The following is a 17,991-nucleotide window of genomic DNA, read 5'->3' on the forward strand; positions in this document are numbered from 1 at the left end:
GAACAAACATGGTGGGTACAGCACCTGAAGCTTCAAACTGTGGGTACAGCCAGCTTAAAACTGGTGTTAAACAAAAAACGTCTACAATGAATTAATGGGAAATTATTCTACAATGGTCACACTTTAAGAAAAAAAAATGCTTTTCTGGAGGAAAAAAAATTATTCATTTAGAATATTTGATTAATCAAATATTCTAAGTATCATCAGTGTCCGCCACAGTCATTAACAAAGCAGTGCTGCTTTGCGTTTTCCCATTCCTGCCTTGGAATTTCTTCCCTTGGTTTCAGGTGACAGCAAAATCTACCGCATGGTGATCTGATCACCATCTATCCCAGGTCCTACTGATCAAATAACAGGGCAATCACAAAGTTGCAAGAACTTTATCTCTAAACTGAATCACACAAACCTATGTTGTCTGGCATCACTCACCCCTATGCTTGTTTCTCCGCTTGCTGTCTGCCCACATTTCAGTCAACGTCTTTAGTCTGTCTGTCTTTTTACATGGTTGTCCTCAAGTATGTCTGAAACACCTGCCTCCTCTACTATGTTTCCTTTCCTCTGCATGACTTCACGCTTCACCAAGCTTGTCTACCTGCTTCTGTCTCCTTGCCTGCCCTCCTGCAACCTGACCTCTAGGTTGTCCCTCGCTGTTTCCACAGCATGTCTGCCCTCTGGACTGAGTAACGTTACCTACCACAGAGCAGTGAGGAATGCACCCACATGAAATCACATAAACCACAAGAGTATGGATGGGATATATCATGGTCTTAAAACTGAACACAATATTTTGTGGAATTTATTGCAATTATGATAAAAGGGACAATAAGGTTTTTTTAAAAGCACTACAAATGTTTTTTTTTTCCAAGAGATCCTATTATTACTAATGTTAGAACTAATATACACTTTATCAAATAGACTACTTCAGCACACAAACTTTATTTAGTATTGCAATTATACCAATAACCAACACACAATAACTATATTCAATCCCTTTTTACCAGTGTTGGGCGTATTACTTTAAAAAAAGTAATTAGTTATAGTTACTAGTTACTTCTCCCAGAAAGTAACTAACTGAGTTACACCACTATAAAAGTAGTTACTAGTTAACAGGGAAAGTAACTATTGCATTAATGTTTTAAGTTTAAATATGTGAGAAATTTTGATATTTTTTTATAGGTTTCGCAAGCCAGTTGCATAAAGTGGAATTACATAGACCATGTGGCCTACTTACACTGAACTTTTAATATTTACTTCACATGTACATTCTTGCTTTTAATTCAAGGAGAATACAGTAGTCTGTTCCACTTTAAAAAAGCAATATTTCCCTCCAGAGCCGCCATTGTTGCAGCTTACAACTGCTAGTTCGCCTAGCAGGGCTGCCGTGTGCATTTGTGGTTTGTGTGTAAACTGAACTCTGCCTCTGATTGGCTTACAATGAAAGCTTACTCTACCTTAGCCAATCATCATCACTTATGCCAGGGTCTCACCTGTGACTCCTCCCTTCACCAAAGTAAAAAAGTTTAGCTCCTGCAGTTGTGAGCAACGACTGATGACAAAAGTTTCAAGGAGTCGCTTTAGTTTATAACGCGCCCCATTTAATTGGTAATGGTAACACTGTTGTAATGATGGAAAAGTCTTTGTTTGATTACTCCTTACTGAAAAAAGTAACGCCGTTAGTAACACTGTTTATTTTAACGCTGTCATATCCATCGCATCATTTTAAAGTATACTGATATTCTCTTAAGAGAACTAACAATGGAAAAAAACTGTAAAAGAAACAATAGCAACTACGCTGTCAGTTTTATCACAGTAAGTCACTTATAACAAACCATGAAAGTTTTACCTATATTTACCCACGACTCTCTAAGGAACTCAGTCTAAAATCCAGGGTTGCTACATATTGCTTCATGTACCAAATTCTTTACTTTCAAGGTTCACAGTCCCTTTTTAAACTATAGACAGTGTTCAGACTTTAATATGGAACCTGGAGAAATGATGGATGGATGGATGGCCGACACTAAGAAAACACATACCGTATTTTCCTCACTATAAGGTGCACCGGATTATAAGGCGCATAGAATAGAAGCTACTGCAGTCAAACGTTTGACTGGGGTTGCGTTATGCATCCACTAGATGGAGCTGTGCTAAAGAGAATGTCAACAAAACAGTCAGATAAGTCAGTCAGTCAAACTTTATTAATACACTACAAACCAGCGTTCTGATAACTCCATTCACTCTCATGGTAAGGTCTCCTCTACATAGAAATCTATTGAATAGAGCCAACCGCACGTTAGGAATGCATTGGAGTCTATGAAGTTGAAGTTGAAATCAAACGTTAGTTAAAACGTGAAAGGGAACTTTTCCCTGATTCAGTAAACACGTAAAAGAAACAGTTTGATGCACTAAATCAAACGTTAGTACTGTTAACCTTTCCTGTTCCTGTCCCCTGACCGTAGTCTGATGACACAGGGGAGACGCTTTCTCCAGGGCCGAAGTTACTAGTTTCCTCGGGGTTAACTCCCTCACTCATACGTTGCTGAGTTGAGCATGAAGAAACAGCATCAAAACACTGAGTTGTTGACGAGATTCGGGGTTCTTTTTAATGACTTTGTAGCACGTAAAAACACAGGGCTTACAGACTCATACAACGCTGCTCCGGTCGCCGTCTCTACCCACCCGACACACACAATAATACCGACGTCACTCCTTCACTCTTGATTCTCAGCTACGGCAGAACACAGCGCCACCTCTGTCCGGAGGAGTAATGTCAACATCTTCCATACACACACACAAAACATACACCCCACACACTGAGCTTCTAATCACATATAGTTCAGGCAATTCCTGCAACAGTACATTCAAACGTTATACACACACAAGTGGTGTTGGACTAGGAGTAAGCACAGTACAGGTGTTTACCGCGATTACTTCGGCGACGCCCCTGACTACGGTAGCCGTAATGCTGCAAGCGGTGCGGCTTTGTAGTTTACCAGTCGTACTGAAACATTTTGACAGAGCGCCGTGTACAACCAGTATGGATCAACCAATTAACCAATTGATCCATATATAAGGCGCTCCGGATTACAAGGCGCACTGTCATTTTTTGAAAAAATTAAAGGTTTTTAAGTGCGCCTTATAGTGCGGAAAATACGTTACTTTTCCACACATTTTCAAAACGTAGAATCTCATCTACGGTGCATAATAAATCAAGCTCCACAACCAAGGTGGGATTATTTTTGTTATTCTTAGTAGTTTACATCAAGGATAAATTTGAGAATATGACAGCATCCAAACGCACACACACATCCACTCTGTCGCACACAAAACAGCTATAATTACACTATTACTCCATACAAGGGAAAGTAGTGGAAAACCCAGAGACGCAGCAGAAAGAGGTGTAAACAGAAAACTGGTGATTCACATTCTAGTGGCTACACTCTTGCCATACACAAACTGATGGGGAGAAAGAGCCAAAAACACAGGGTTCACCCACATGAAGCCAGAGAAAGCAATGTGTGTATGTGTTTGTATGGTAGTCTGTGATGACAGAGGAGGAGTACAGATGTTTGCCCTTACTGCTAGGGCTGTTATCAAAAGTTTTTTTTCCCTCTTTTAACACAGAAACACTCACACATCCATCACAGTGGGTGTAATCTAAATTGTCCTATAAATGCACCAAAGAATGACGATGTTATCCATGATGTGGCCGAGGAGATTTCCTTCTGGTTACAAATGTACACAAATATTCGATTGCATCTCCATGCCCCAAAATGACTCAGAGACAGCCTCTCCACTTTCCTTTAGATGTTCTGTCTTTTGATAACATAATTGATTTTCTGTCTTCTAAGTGGATTGTAACTGATGGTTGGCAGTATTTTTCACATTGTGTCAACCCTAAACTTTACCCTTGTGTTCATTGTTGGCTCTGGTGTTTTTCTTCTTCCTCTTGACAATACTTCATAGATTCTCTATTCAACTCCCTTTAGGTTTGTTCAGTTAGGTAGCCCTGATTCACAACAAATGTCAGCTCAAATCACTTCAAAAGACAAAAAATATCCAGTTTATGTTCAGAAAGCCAGTTTAATCTAGTCATATAGTAAGATTCAAATACAAATGGCATGCATCCAATTCAATCCTAGTTGTAAAACAATGTGGTGAAGTTCCATTTATTATGCTAATTCATAATACCTAAAAGGAAATGTAGCTAATTGCATCAAGCCATTGACCTTGCAGAGATCCCTAAACTGAGAATGCATATAGGGACAGTGAAAGGGGATGACTCCCATTTATAAGAAAACAGCCTCTAGCTCAGTGAGAGCAGATCTATTATTACTGACCGAGGATTCAGGTCAATTCAGCCTGCTAACCAATGGATAGTGATCCCATGGTTATTAAACCAGGTATTCCTACTTTTGGCAGTGTGGGCAGGTGCCAAGTCCTGCTGGAGAATCTGCATCTACATAAATCTTATTAGCATCGAGTCACCTGAACACCTCAACTTCGCAGAAAGAGAAAATAAGTAAAGATCTCTGAGGAGGGAGGTGATCAAAATACCTAGAATGACTGCAAAGTACGTGCAGCAGGACTTGTTGGAAGCAGTCATTGAGGTTTCAGTTTTCACAGGAATTCACATACTAAAGGTTGAAGGGTTCTATTCCTCAGCTCAAAGACGTACACCACTACCGACCTTTAAAGCATTGAAAAGTTAACTGTAATCACCTCACAACTATGTAAAAAAGATAATGGGGTTTTGGGATTCTGTTCTGTGAAGCAATGAATCCAGACTGAATTTTGCTCTGGGATGCCTTGCTTCCTATGGCATTGGAAACCTGCAGTGTGTAGAGAGCATTATGGACTCAATCAAGTAACAGGAAATCTTGGAAGTAAATATGAGGCTGTCTCTGACGAAGCTGAAGCTTGGGCTTCACTGGACACTGAAACAGGATAATGATTAGGGTCGCAGTTTTCTGGCAGATCACTGATTACCGATCTTTAAAAAGCCTGAGCTGCCAATTCTGATTTTGGGCGATACCAGTTTTTTTAAAATAACTAACACCGTCAGGTGTTATAAGGTCACACTACAACTTCAATGTTCCAATTTTATTTTATTGAAAAACTTTGAATGATACCTGTGAAACAGTACAAACTTGTTTTAACTGCATATGAGGTAGTGCTCTCAAACATTAATAAAAAGTTCCTTTAGTCTTTCATTTTTCACATTTTAAAAATGCTGGCCGACAACTGGCTCAGGTAGTAGGAGTTCATCTTGTAACCAGTGGGGTGCCGCTTCAGTGGGTTGCCTTGTCAGTCTGCCCCAGCAGCTGTGGCCATTTTACCTCACCACTGTCAGTGTATGAATGTATACATGAATTGGTTAATGACTGATTGGGGTGTAAAGCACTTTGGGATCTCTGGGGACTTGACAAAGTGCTATACAAGTTCAGGCAATTCAGGCCAAAAAAAGAAACAGAACGTGCACAATAGGTTAGACAAGTAGGTAAGATCGGTTTTATATGTGAGTATCGGCCAAGTATGTCCCAAAATTAAGGAAATCGAGGGCGATCAATTAGATGGCCAATTAATCGGTGCACGCCCTAATAAAGATCCAAAGCGTTTCTCAAGGTCCACCAAGGCTGGGTTTCGGAACAATTGACTGTCCACTGTCACTACATGCTCATCCAGGATGAGTGAATGCTGCAAGTCTGTGACTCAATACAATCTGCTGGGCTTTCATAAATAGAAAACTGTTTAACCAATTTGAATAATCAACTTAACTTGCCTGTATTGGTTGTTAACTAGCATCAAATTGGAATGTATGGCTCGAGATCTGTCCTTATGATTGGATTGAACAGTTTTTTTTTATTTTTGTAAAATGTCTTAAGACGACATGTTGTGACCTGGTGCTATATAAACTGAATTGAATTGAAGACATCCTGAAACATGTCAGAATGGTTCTCAAAGTTGCCTGAGTTGAACAACATTGAAAATCTCAGGTAGGTTTTGAAAAAGGCAGTTGCAACATGAAAAACCCAAGAGTATTTATAAACTGATGGCCTTTGGTGGCTAACGTTCCTCAGAAATGCTGCCAAAAGTTAATTTCTGGCTATGAATCACCTTTACTCTACTAAGCATTACATTTGTCATGAAAGGGATTTAGCATTTTGAGACTGCAGTCGTCATTAAAGGTGTAATGTTATGTTTAATTTGGAGGAACTTCTTGTAATATTAGTTGTTTTAAGCCATTTAAAATGTTCATGTTTGATTCAACTATTTGCTCATTTGTGGGGCCCATTAAAAAACTTTTGGTGCAACTGAGTTTAACTCTTTGTATTGCATTTTTGCAATGAACAAACTTGCTGGAATTCGTATTTGTTGACATGCACCTTGTTTATAAAACTGATAAGTGAAAGAAATGACAGGCAAAAGAATTAGTTAAGAAATGAATGACACTATTTAAATATTTTAAATAAACTGTGATAAATAAACAGTTTTCAGTGCAACATTTTCTCTGTCCAAAGTATGCTTTTTCATCAAGTTAATAAATCACTAAAGAGGAAGGCATCATAAATCCTCACCGAAGAACGAAACTTTGCACAAAAAATATCCCTGTTAAAATAAAATCCAACAGGATGATTTATTGCTGTTCTGTTTGCCACAACTTCTCTGCATGTTTTGTTTCCATCGCTGCAGTGTGATGTTGCCTATTTGACAACAGCAATGCATAATTTTCAGAGCAAATACTCCCTCTTGCACACCTCTGTCCCAAAAAACCCACCACACATGTACAGTAACTAACACACACACACACACACTGATCTCAGTGGTACAAAGGAATCCAGGGGCCACCCCCATTACCCAGTACACAGGTGTTGGGGTTTACTCTGGGAGGATGAGGACCAGACCCAACCTTAGTTTTTATACATGAACATATGCAAACCAACACACACACACACACACACACACACAATCTCTTCTATACACTTCAGAGCCACTGGGACTGAACTCTGCGGTTAATGACTTTCCCACCCACTACACACTGTGCACATGTTGAAGCCGTTAACTATAAGTGGCTTTTCAAACTTGGTAACGTCCTAATGTCCCTGTTAATCTTACATTCCTCACTTCAAAGGGCCACGGTACAAGGGCCAACAATTTTCTGTCAGATGAGCAATTTTGTGAACTATTAACAACCAACGAGTAAACATATTTCAGGCATATCTTTGCCCCAGAAAGTAAAAAATCGATCTGCGAAACACTAAAATGTTTGGCCTAAATATCCAGGTGTAAACAGTGTTGAAAACAACACAATGTTAGAAAATGTGCTGAACTGAGTCTTTTCCATCATGCAAAATAAAACATATTTACTGATGCTGTATATATAAAAAACACTGAACAACATAATGTGTGTACACTAACCAAGGAAAAATCCTAAAGAAATGGATGAAACTTGTTTAGGATTATGGCTCACTGAGGTACATAAACAATGCTAATTAGTTCATTAATATGAACACATTATGTTCATTGAGTTTTAGAGATGCACCAATCAGGCTTTTCTTGGCCAATACCGATTTCTAGTTTTCTTTTAGACATGACCTGTCGTAAATGATTTTGAATTATTTGAATTTTTTCCACAAAAGATAAAAAATGTACTGCTGGTTCTTTGAAACGGGGAATGACTTTAAACCCAACAGAAAATGAAGAGAAATATATTAAAGCATGTTTCCATAACCTTAATCAGGTTTTTATTACATTTTAGTAAGTCCATCAGCGTGCATTCTATTGGTTGATGTGCTTATTAACTGAAAACGGTTGAAGTATTTAATGGATTGAAAATAATTTTGACTTCTTTGTACCAGCCAACCATCAATCAAAGCAGATCAATGGGAAACTTAGCCAATTCCATATCACTGGCAAAATGACTGGTACATTTCTGTTGTTTTTAATTGCATGTGATAAAAGTTTGTAAAAATATACACCTGAAGCCCTTTCGATTTTTCTAACCCCATATTTACAAATAAGTCCTCTACTCTTGTATTTTTCCTTTGAAAACAATGTGCTAAATTTGTCCTGTTTTAACCTGTACTGCTATTTATCTTAACCAGGTTACTCAAATAAATGAGGTTATCAAAAAGGTTGTATCTGCTTTAATAAAAGTGAAAGTAAAATTAAATAAATGGATAAAATACATATCATCAGTATTAGGGTAAAAAGCCGATGTTAAGTAACTTCAGTACATCAAAAACAAGACTCTTGCTGTTTTCTGTGTACTATATTGATTTGCACAAGAACATCTAAAAGCTGTAAGCATGTAAGCATAATAATGGTAAAGTACCTTGCAAACATTATTCATAGCCCTTTTCCTATTTCATAATCTGTCTCAGTACAACCACAAACATTGTATTTTATAAAGATTTTATTCTATACGCCAATATAAAATAACGCATAATTATGAAAAAGGCAGGGAAGTGGTTCATGGTTTTAAGAATGTTTTTTTTCTTACAAAGAAACCTGAAATGTGCAGTTTGAACATGTAATCTTACCCTGTGACTCAATACTTTGTAGAACAATGTTTTTCTCCAATTCCAGCTGCACATCTTTTTGTGGTATGTCTCTAACAGATTTACACACTGCAATTCCTATCCATCTCTGCAAAATAGCTCAAGTTCAGTCAAGTCGGATAGAGAGCATCTGTGAATATCAGTTTTCAAGTCTTACCAGAAATTGTATTTAGATCTGGACTTTGACTGAGCCATTCTAACACATGAATACGCTTTGATTTGAACTGTTCTATTGTAGCTCTAGCTGTATGTTTGCAGTCATTGATCTGCTGGAAGGTAAACCTTTGTCCCAGTCTCAAGCTTTTTGCAGCCTCTAACGGGGTTTGTTTCCAGAATGTCCTGCACTTAGCCTTCTACCATCTTTCCAGCAGGTTCTGGGTCCCTACAAAGGAAAGGCATCCCATAGCATAATGCTATCACCCCCATGTTTCATTGGGGAGCTGGTGTGTTTGGACTGATGTGCAGTGGTAAATTCCTCCACAAAAATAGTTTTTCATGTAGGTCAAACAGTTTGGTCTGAACAGGTCACTTTTCTTCCATATGTCTTCAATCTTCCCTACATGGCTTACGGGAGACTGCAAATGGAATTTCTCATGGCTCTGTTTCAACAATGGCTTTCTTACTGACAAGCTTTTAGATTTGTGGAATCCCCGACAAAAAGTCTATTAAACAGAATCCCCCAGCTAGGATGTCGATCTCTGCAGCTCCTCCAGAGTTACCATGCTATGATGTTATAATAATGGATTTAACAGTGGCTTGAGAAATGTTCAAAGCTCGTTATATGCTTTTATAACTCAACCCAGGTTTAAATCTTTCCACTGTTTGTTTACTAAAGTTCTCAAACAACCTCTGGGGTTTTCACACACACAATTTATTTAGGAGTACTAGATTTAAAGGGGATGAATACAAACTTCAAACTATACATATATTTATTTCCACTTCAAAGTTATGCTCTACTTTGTGTTGGTCTATAAGTAATAAAATAATAATAATAATAACAGAAATTGAAGTTTCTGATTGTAACGTTGCCAAATGTTAAAAGGTTAAAGTAAGAACATCACATTTATGCACCTTTCTCGCTAAATATTTAGCTTGGTAACTAAATATTTAATTTGCAAGCTAAATATTTAGCTTGGTAACTAAATATTTAATTTGCAAGCTATATATTTAGTTTGTAAACTTAATATACTAATTAAATATTTAGTTTTGGAACTGTGACCTTTTTAAATTTATGAATAACATGGTGAAAATATGACTTTGAAAAATGAACCCCCATTAACCCCCTATTTTCCACTTAGACAGGCTAAATACCTCAAAATATTGCTGTCAATTTTTGACTGTGTAACTTTACAAACGGCACCACATAGGTAAATGCGTCAGGCGCAGGACCAGCATTTACCTGAATATGTCTGAAAGCCGCCGTTAGCTGGGTCATGTGCAGACTCAGACACCTGGACGTGCATCTCGCGCTGTTGATTTTCTCCTGAACATCCTCCGGCTCCGGAGAACTCCTGCGGGCACGTGCCATAGTCAACACCAGGCAGAGCAGCACCAAAACGGCTCGAATGACTGGCATCACTGCGCGAGGAAACACAAACCCAACAAACGAACATAAAAATGTTAAAACGACGGGCGTTTCCTTCTCGTGCCAGTGTGAGTAAAGAATGAAAGCATCTGAGCGCGAGCTCGGAGTGGAGCGGCTCTACCCTGCACGCGGACACTCCCACCGTCGCCACGCGGAGTTCTAATGTTCTTAGTCTCCATTATCCTGATTACCATTATCATCGTGGCTTAAAGCTTTACCCTCTTCAGTTGCCACGCAAACATGAGCACCGCATCACCTTCCTTTTATAATTTCGTTCGTTCCTTTTCTCTCAGGATTTAGAAGTATAATTTATCTTCCACTCTTGGAGGTCATGCATTTGTACCCATCATTATCACCATATTAATTACAGGTACTGCATTAGCAGCTGGAATAAAAGGCCCCCCAATTCTAAATGTGCTAATAAAGAGCTACAGCTGATAATGGAATTAAAAATGGGCAATCATGCTTTCATTTTTCGTTAATTATGTAACAACATACAAAAATGTCAATAACTTCATGATGGCAATATAGAACAATAGTTCATAAAATTGGAGTCGGGACCGTACCGTGGGCCCTGAAGAGAAAACGGTTATACCGAATTATGTGACCATGAGCTATTGTGACCTAAGAGGGTGCTGTTAAGAGGCTGGACTGAAATGCAAACAACTATGGGAAGCCCTGAAAGGCAAGTGAGAAAAAAAATGTTTCAGAGGCTTATTTTTCTAAGTGTCTGTTCTTGTAATACTTGGCTCTGCCACTGGAGGCACTGGAATAAAACCACCAGTTTTCACTAACAGCTGTATTGTGCAAATGGATAGTCGAAGAGCTGGTTTCCAAGAACCAGTGTCCCCTTTTCTAAATGAAATTGTTGTAAAGTAAAATAAAATACAGCAAAAGCACACAAACAGAGTATTTGTTGGCCATGCTGTGTTGTTATCATACCAAGATTGTGTATTCACGTGAGACATATAATTATCCACAGCATTGACCAAGGATATCTGTAGGGCAAATGATCATTGCCCATCATGACTGCTCTTTCTTGGGACCAAGACTATATCTAGGCCCTAAAACTTGATGTCAGTGCATGCTTATCATAACCTGTCACAATAAATTAGAAACTGGTATGATTAATCACCAGGCAAAATTTTAAATATGAACCCTTTAATGATTTATATATGTATTTATTTGTTTATGTATTTATAGTTTGGTGACAACAGCTCAATGAAAGCTCGTTATGAAAAATAAACAGTTTTTTTTTTATCTCAGTCAACAAAGTGGGAAATAAATTTTGGTTTATAATTCTGAGTCTTTTTCTTCATGTCTCAAGCCCGGAGAGGCAAGTGGAAAACAAAATTCTGTTCTCTTATTTTTCTGAGTGTATTTTGGTAACACCACTTCTGTCCACTGAAAAGGGGTGGCGCAGCCAGCCAGCTAGGTGCAGGTGAATGTAGAAAGTTATATTTTGTTTAAAAAATCTAAAGGTTTAGTTTTTAAAGATGTTTTGAGATGATAAATTTTACCTTAAAACGCCATATAGAGAATAAGTCCTTTAAAAATGACTGTGCCACCATGCAGGCCGATTTAAAAATCAAGTGTTTTATACTGGAGGACAAATGAAATCACATGAAAAAGTTTTGATGCAGGACAAATATTTTTGTTTTACATCACAGCAAGGTCACATTTTCTGTTAACAGCTGTGAGAATAAGTGAGTATTTATATTTCAGTGCAGCTTCTAGCAGTTTTCCCTGGAGTCAGGGTATCTGACGGTCACACAAATTGGTACAAACCAAGCAGCTGTTTCCCCAAAAGTGGCTCTTGAGGACAGGAGTTAAAGATCCCTTTATTAGATGGATGATGCCTAAATGTTTGAACATATGTATAAAGGGGATATGAGTTTAGCTCTGGTCTTTGATGCTGTTAGAAGGCCTTCACATCAAATTCTGTTTAAGGGCCCCATACTGGCTCAAAACAGCTCTGGTCCTGAAGCATCGAGCTTGTGTGCTTAAATGATCGTTTGATATTTGTGTCAACTTTATAAAATGATTTCTAAAAGCATGTTTTGCCATAACTGTCTATAATATCTAGACAAATCCTGTAAAACATGTCTCCTTTCAGTTTATTCACTTTACCTGTGCATATGTGAAGCTATGTAAAACATAATTTCTTACATTCTTTTGTATGTTATTGCACCCACCAACCTAGAACTTTATTTTTGCTCTATGTAACTATAAGCCTATTACGATACTTTCATAATGTTTGTTGGCAGAGGACCCAAACACAGACAGAAGGCAGGCAGAATCACATGAAAGGGTGTAGTTTATTAAAATATAAAAATAAAAAAAAGTAAAAACTTACAACACTGAGGAACCAATGCAGGAAAAAAAAACGAATGCAGGAAAAAAATGCAAAGAGCAACCATTAGCACAATGGACCTGGGGTAGTAAACAAAAGAGAGAACAGATATCAAGGGAGAATACGTTCTTGAGTAGAACAGGTAAGACTGAATATGGAACAGCTGTGAAGCAACATAAACTGAGGGAGCTGAGTGAAGATGCAGTAGATGCAGGTGAGCAGAGAGGACGAAGAGTTCGGGTGAGACCATTCGAGGGGAATGTAGAACAGGTGGCAGTTGCACAATAAAATGATTGTTAGTTATTGGACCAGAGATAAAACCATGAATTACTATCATCACTTCAATATTCACTTCATATTATTTGCCCTTTTAATCACTTTCTCTTCTTCCAATCTATTAATGAAAAGCATTAAAAGAAGAAAGAGAGAGAATTACAATTACCATGTTAAGAATCAAAACATAATTACATGGAAGAGCCTTACATCACAAGAGACACTGCAGTGAGGTAACATTTCTCCATTATGGTTTGCACAGCAGGCCTGTTCCAGGCACATTAACACTTTACCATTACTGCTATGAAAAACAAACTCCCCTTTATAGTCTGGGAATTCTCTCCAGGACTAATTTTTAGACTAATAAAAGACCATTTACTAATTGGAAAGAGACTTGGGGAATGTGTTGAGGTAGGTCTCTGTCACAGAGCCAGTAAGAGTGTTAGTCACTGCTTTTTGAAAGCAGCATCAGAGCCAAGCAGAGTTCTTCCTGCAAGGGCCAAGAGGAGATGTTTAAGACACGGGGCTGAAAGGCCTATTTGTTTACAGGAAACTTTACTCCAGCAGAGGAGTCATCTCTGCTGGCAGCAAAATGTAGACAGAGTCACCTAGGTTTTGATTTAGGGTAAGTGCAGTCGTATAAATATTTGGGAAGCACTGGCAGAATTGTTATTGGCCCTGTGGTGAAAACCAGGCTTTTCGTTCTGCTCTTTACAGGGAGCCACTTATACACTGTATTGGTCTTCATGTGACTGTCTTGGTTCGTTAATCCCTCAGCTCAAAGATCTCCAGGTATGTAACTGAAGATCTCAATTAATCATATCATGATTCCAAACAACCCATGGTGATGTATTGTGTTGAGATGATTCATTTTGATTTACTTTACCAACAGTCAATTCCAGAAAGATATTTGTTTCATTGATTGCAGAAGAGAAGCACGATGTGAGACATTTGAGTAGCCTGAGTCTGCAGATGTTCGACATTGTTGCTTAAAACAGTTGCAAAATATGTCTAAAATTGTCAATTATCTAAATTTGCAAGTTGATCTTCTGATGATTTAATAGGTGGTAATTACAAAAACATCTCACGTTTTACAAGATCACCTGCTAACACATTGAAACTTTTCAATTTAAAATGCACCTAATTAGCCTTTCAGCCTTGCCATGAGCGTTTCAAACCATGATCAACTATGAGTCATTTATTTCAGGTATTAAAAGAGCTGTTTATGCTGGTTATGAATGTTTCTTGGAAAGATATCAAAGAATAGCCAAATGTCGTAAGCAGACCTGGGTTTAGGAGGATGTGGGTCTCTGGGCCAGAGCCAGTTTTAAGGCACCACTCACACAAGTTCCTTTTACACTTGCAAAACACAATAGATTGATTGTTAGATATACAAAAATACTTCTTTTTCTGGAATCATTTTTGTATTAATGTTTTTTCAAAGGTTTCTGATAAACAAGTCATAATGTTGTCTTTACAAAAACATTGTAGAAACTATGCCAGATCTGTATGTGGTGCTGTGACAGATGCCTACACCAGAAACAAAGAAGATGTGCAGCTTGAGTTTAAAGCTTGATGTTAGTCCAACATGCTTGGGACTGAAGGGTAAGGATAAGGTTGGGCTATAAAATCACTGTTTTCAAAACTGTGTGCTGTGGTCAACTAGATGAAAACCCAGTACCGTATTTTCCGCACTATAAGGCACACTTAAAAACCATTAATTTTCTCAAAAAATGACAGTGCGCCTTGTAATCCGGAGCACCTTATATATGGATCAATTGGTTAATCCATACTGGTTGTACACGGCGCTCTGTGCTTACTCCTAGTCCAACACCACTTGTGTGTGTATAACGACCCCAAAATTGCACCTTTCAAGAGACACGCTTATGATGCTGAGTTCAAACTCAAGGCTGTCAGCTACGCAGTCGAACATGGGAATAGAGCAGCAGCGAGAGAATTCAACAGTTAACGCTACTATATTGTGAATATACTAACGTTTGATTTAGTGCATCAAACTGTTTCTTTTACGTGTTTACTGAATCAGGGAAAAGTTCCCTTTCACGTTTTAACTAACGTTTGATTTCTACTTCAACTTCATAGACTCCAATGCATTCCTAACGTGCGGTTGGCTCTATTCAATAGATTTCTATGTAGAGGAGACCTTACCATGAGAGTGAATGGAGTTATCAGAACGCTGGTTTGTAGTGTATTAATAAAGTTTGACTGACTGACTTATCTGACTGTTTTGTTGACATTCTCTTTAGCTCCATCTAGTGGATGCATAACGCAACCCCAGTCAAACGTTTGACTGCAGTAGCTTCTATTCTATGCGCCTTATAATCCGGTGTGCCTTATATATGAAAACAGTTCTAAAATAGGCCATTCATTGAAGGTGCGCCTTATAATCCGGTGTGCCTTATATATGAAAACAGTTCTAAAATAGGCCATTCATTGAAGGTGCGCCTTATAATCCGGTGCGCCTTATAGTGCGAAAAATACGGTACATTAAAACACTACAAAGTTGCATGGGTTTAACTTCTTTGAAAATTTTTTAAATTCCATGTCTGAAAAACATCCATTCATTTAAAAAAAGATATAAATACATTTTGGGGCTTTCAAAATCTTGGTGCCCTGGGCTGTCTCTATAAGCGATTGAAAACATCTGGCCTAGATGTTAACGACAATACCGGTTTATGAAAAAGGCTGTGTAAATGGCATACACATGGGGACAGTAGAAAAACAACAAACATCAATCCATCCATTTTCTATACCAGCTTCTTCCGTACAGGGGATCTGGTGCCTATCTCCAGCAGTCTACGGGCAAGAGGCAGGGTACACCCTGGACAGGGCGCCAGGTCATCGCAGGGCAACACAGAGAAATACAGGACAAACATCCATTCACACCTAAGGTCAACTTAGAGAGACCAATTTTCACGTAACAGTCATATTTTTCGACTGTGGGAGGAAGCCAGAGTACCAGGTGAGAACCCATTTTTTGCACAGGGAAAACATGCAAACTCCATACAGAAAGACCCCCGGCTGGGAGTCAAACTGAGAACCTTCTTGCTCCAAGGCAGCAGTGCTACCACCGTGCCACCGTGCAGCCCACAGCAAACATTACAATATTATTACGGTATATTGTGACAAAAACAATAACTGGAAAAGGAATTTTCATTATATTAGGTAATAGAAGAAGAGACCGTGGGTTTTTACCAAAAGTTAGAGAAGTTTTAAGCTCCAAGGGTAGCTGATTCCAGTAGTGGGAAGTTAAGTGGCCTAAAGTAATTTTTCTCTGTCTGGTCTGGACAAAGGGAACCATTAGCTGGCCAGTTCCTGGTGAGCTCCAACACTTTCAAGGTTTTTAATCAGCAAGTATTTCTCCAGATTTTTAGAGTTACACATAAAATCATACGCATGAAATAAATAAGCAATGTGTAGCTAAAAACAATCATGGAAAACGTTGTTGTCATGTTGAAATCAGGAAGGATCCAAGCCAGCATCTGTATGAGGGGCCCATGTGTAATTTACCAAGGCTGAACAGGTACTGCTTCTTGTATGGGACCCACTAGAGTTAACAAAATACAAGCTGATGCCAAATTGCGATTTGGTCACAAACGGGTATTATACAAATCGTGCAGCACATATTGGACCCATACAGGCCCAGCTGTTTACTCATGGTTTTCCTATGACAAAACTATAACACCTGTTAAAATTTTGCCATGTTGTAACACAATCCAATCTGATCCCCATTTGTCAGCTTAGTTTTTAGACCAATTTGGGCCCCATATGTAAATGTTGGATAGAATAAAACAAGTGCCTGTTTTTCACAAACTTCAAAGAGACAATTTCTGATTTCTGATTGGCCCTGCAATGAACTGACAAGATGTCCGGTGTGTAGACCCGAATATTCTGGGAACTAGAGTCCCCCTCCCCCTAATGACCCTGCATAACATTAAACGGGTACATAATATGAGTGAGTGAGGTCTCTGAATAAACCATCAGCAGAGTAGAGGTCCTCCCTAACACATATTTAAACATCACACGCACATGCATATGTGAACACTCATACTCACAAAGCATATGCTGTCCATCTAAATCTGGTCATTAATTGAAGCCAAATGTCTTCAAATCTACTGAGAATACAGATAGCAAGAAACAAAAGGAAATTTAGAAATGTACAAGTGAGACAGACAAAGGCATGCAGGAAAAAGTTGACTAACAGAAGAAATAATCCAACAGTTATATGAGAAATGAACCATAGTTCACCTAGATCAGTAAGAAGAAAGCAGACAGGGAATCTGTAAATTCATTTTCTATGTTGGCAGCAGTAAAATGCTCAAACACCACTTCATGCTAAAGAAGACCCTAATGACCTCTAAAGAGATGAATTTCCTTTCAAATTAAACATTAAGTTTATGAACATTAGTAAGGATGTAGTTATTAAGTAACCTAACAAAACCAGTGTTTATTCAACACTCTGAGTTTGACAAATGCACAGATTTCCATTTCATTTGATTTCCATTTCAACTAAATCTTATATAAAAGATTCAGTTTCACGAGTCTGAATAGTTCCCGCAATGATGACATTGCATAAACTAGTCCACCTGACATCTGACGTCTGCACCTTCATCATGTCATAAAAACACATTTCATCACCAGTAAACCCAATAGAATTAAATGAAATCCAGCACAGGGATGCTGTGTCCAACTTTTAATGCAATCCTTGTGTATTTATCCTGTCACACATCTAATCCATGGTGTGTCATCTACTGAATCCCCATGTGTTTAGCTGTTATTTTCAGAATCCCTAACATATTACAGTTCATATCCAACATTGTGGAAACAGAATATTTCCTGCAGCTGTTGCTACTCATAGCTCATCTGTTTGTTGTCTGCTTTCTTTCACCTTGTAGAAACACACAAAAGAGCTATTATGTTTTGTAACAGTTTGTAGCTGAATGAAATCTCAGTTTTTTTAATGACCCAGTATAGGAATCAGTCATTGCTTCATAAGCAGATGATCTAATTTAAACAATCAACCCACAGGCATAATGAAAGATACTCAAAACAACTATGTTTGTTGTTTTGCCTGCGAGGATTACTGCAGCAGCATGGCTTGGGGCTTTTTGGTCATTTAGTTATGATAAGATTTAAGTATTGTCCCTACTGTTTCAAAAAAATATAGAATCAGTGAACATCTGATTTTTTTTCCAAGTAATACT

At 38.2% G+C, this 17,991-nt stretch overlaps 1 protein-coding gene across 1 annotated transcript in view; it reads right to left on the reverse strand.

Moving 5' to 3' along the window:
- Nucleotides 1–10,263, reverse strand: part of anos1b (anosmin 1b) — a 98,504-nt gene extending 88,241 nt beyond the window's left edge. The window contains exon 1 of the mRNA XM_047375832.1: nucleotides 9,958–10,263. Within this exon, the coding sequence (XP_047231788.1) occupies nucleotides 9,958–10,134 (177 nt within the window). The 5' untranslated portion in view covers nucleotides 10,135–10,263. The remainder of the gene's footprint in view (nucleotides 1–9,957) is intronic.
- Nucleotides 10,264–17,991: the final 7,728 nt, after the last annotated feature.

The sequence above is a fragment of the Girardinichthys multiradiatus genome, chromosome 9 (assembly GCF_021462225.1).
Source record: "Girardinichthys multiradiatus isolate DD_20200921_A chromosome 9, DD_fGirMul_XY1, whole genome shotgun sequence".
Lineage (NCBI taxonomy): Eukaryota > Metazoa > Chordata > Actinopteri > Cyprinodontiformes > Goodeidae > Girardinichthys > Girardinichthys multiradiatus.